The following is a 2,437-nucleotide window of genomic DNA, read 5'->3' as shown; positions in this document are numbered from 1 at the left end:
AAAACGTAGCCCATAGACTGCCCAGTGGGCAATAAATGTTTGCTGAAATCATTGATTTATCACCAGAGACATAATGAAGAGGAAAATATGTTGTTTGGAAGATTTAATATCATGCAAAATGCAGGAAACATCAATAAAGTAGGCATATCGTTCGCACACCTCAGCCATATGGAAAAAAAATAGGTCAAAAACGCACGATTTCTATGTGCGCACCATATTGGAAAGGGGGCTGAAATCACAGTCTATAATGTCTTTTTCAATTACTGTTATATATTTTCTTAAAGTAGAGATATAGATAAAGACAATGATATTATGCTTGAGAGGAAATATATCAAAGAAAGTACACTAAAAAAGAAAATAAATTTCTGAATCGATTTTTGACATTTTTTTACGCGAGAAATCTCCAAAACTAATCATATGCAAATTTCATTACGTGATTTGCATATATAAACAATAATTCCTGTTCGTGAAATTTTGCATATCTCTTGTGCACTACTTGAAAAAATATTTTTTGAAAGTTTCATACAAAACAAGCATGATTTGGCTGAGATATTCTCCCTTGACTTCATGCTATGTGTACAATGTCTGCAAAATGGTGAAATAGGGCCATTTTGTATTGACGTCATATATTACGTCATTTCGGAGGGAAGACCACGCATAGAACCGGGCAGCAATGCATTTTTGTAAACTTCAGGGTCCATACCATCCAGCTATAGGGTCATTTGCTTGTCCGGCTTTTGGTTTAATAAACCTCCTGGGCTGCCGGACTGTTATGAATGTAGTCATGTCGGGGGCGTGAATTAAAATTAAATTAAAAATAAGTATATCGTCTATATTTCTTTTTAATCATCCATTGAAATGCTTGATGATTTACAGGATGAATGCCTTCCTGTAAAGATGAAGGTTGTATCCATCACATCCTACAAGGTTTCCAGAAGGAGTAACAAGACAAGGGCTGAACCAGTCAGTGCGATCTGATTTCACGTATTCCACGATCCTCCTTGCCTGGATGATACCATCACGTGAGACCTGATCAACTGCGATGGTATCATGGGTATTACGCGCTCTATCCCAATACGTGATGTAGAGTGTGTCTGTCAGTTTGTCAACGCGACACACTGACAGACCCCACTTTGACTCATCACAGTTTATGACAGTCTTCTTTTCTCCTGATCGTGAGATGACAGTGTATTCAATACCTGTCTTCACAACTATATCACCTGATGACAAGGCTTGTATCTCACCCCACACCGCCATACTCTGCATCGTAATAGTGTTTATTATCTTATCTGTAGCAGGATTGATGACGTAGATATTAGACTGAGCTAACTGACCAGCGATGATCATCCCATCCCTGTCAACATCAACACACACACTACAGTATCTTGCGACTCCACTCATTGGTATGCTGATGTCTCTAATCACCTTCCATTGTCTGTCATAGAGAGTGATGCATCCATCCAACCTGTCACCCGCGCAATCATCTCTCTCCTTACCACATACTATTACGTTACTTTCTATCGGCGCACATGATGTAATCAGTGCACCTCCGTCAATGACTTTCTCTGTATGTTGAGTGTTGATGTTTGTAACATACATGTCATTGCTATCTCCGTCTTGCGCACATATCTCATCATCACTGACTAAACCACGCACACACGGGTAAATAACAACCGATTGCATGTTGATTGATTTGACACGTTCCCATTTACCGACATAGATAATGGATAATTTAATATCCTTTATTGCATCCTGAATCTTACTATTAAGATAGCTTATCTTCTCTGACACTATTTTTCTGATTTCATCTGTGTCTGATACACATGATGACAATTTTGTTGTTTTGTCTTTTAATAATTTCCGTTCCCGTTCCATCTTTACTTCATAATGTCCAATCTGTTTTTGTCGCATTTCCTTTATGCCTTCTATATTCGTATCTGCCTCCTTCTTTATATCATGAATATATTTCACATGTAACTGTGATTGTGTATCTCCCAATGCATCAATTATACTCTCTTTTATCGTTTGAAGATGCTTACTTGATGAACTTGAAACGGCATTTAGTTTCGATTCAACTTTTGTCTCCTCTAACATGGCCCGTTTCTCCTCTAGCTTCTTCCTTATCTCATCTTGCTCAAGTTGTTTCTGGTCGTAGCCTTTGGTAGTGTTCGGGCGACTAGAAGACATTTTGGCACCGCGTTGCTTTCCTTTAACATCTATGTTAATTAATCAAAGAGAAAAAAAAAGTTAATTGATTGGACTCAATGCAAATATAGATTTCCTTTTTTGGTAATCTTATTCCAATCATTCATAATACAAATACCTGCCAGTATACCAATTGTCTTTTTGCTTTTTTGTGATGCGTTACTGCCTTTAATCCAGGCTCAGCATATATAAGTTTTAATTTGTAATGAAAAAAAGAACGATAAATACTCAT

At 37.4% G+C, this 2,437-nt stretch overlaps 1 protein-coding gene across 1 annotated transcript; it reads right to left on the bottom strand.

Annotated features, from left to right (window-relative positions):
• Positions 1 to 842: 842 nt before the first annotated feature.
• On the bottom strand, positions 843 to 2,215 carry LOC121416471. The gene has a single exon (XM_041609968.1). It carries the CDS (start codon positions 2,185 to 2,187, stop codon positions 871 to 873), a length of 1,317 nt encoding a protein of 438 aa, XP_041465902.1. The 5' UTR covers positions 2,188 to 2,215; the 3' UTR covers positions 843 to 870.
• Between the last annotated feature and the right edge of the window lie 222 nt (positions 2,216 to 2,437).

This window comes from Lytechinus variegatus, chromosome 6 (assembly GCF_018143015.1).
Source record: "Lytechinus variegatus isolate NC3 chromosome 6, Lvar_3.0, whole genome shotgun sequence".
Taxonomy (NCBI): domain Eukaryota; kingdom Metazoa; phylum Echinodermata; class Echinoidea; order Temnopleuroida; family Toxopneustidae; genus Lytechinus; species Lytechinus variegatus.
Note: the sequence above shows the minus strand (reverse complement) of the source record. Positions and strands in the feature narration are given on the sequence as shown.

Coding starts and splice junctions, on each gene's coding strand:
- LOC121416471 (XM_041609968.1), bottom strand. CDS start 2,187: ATGTCTTCTAGTCGCCCGAACACTACCAAAGGCTACGACCAGAAACAA.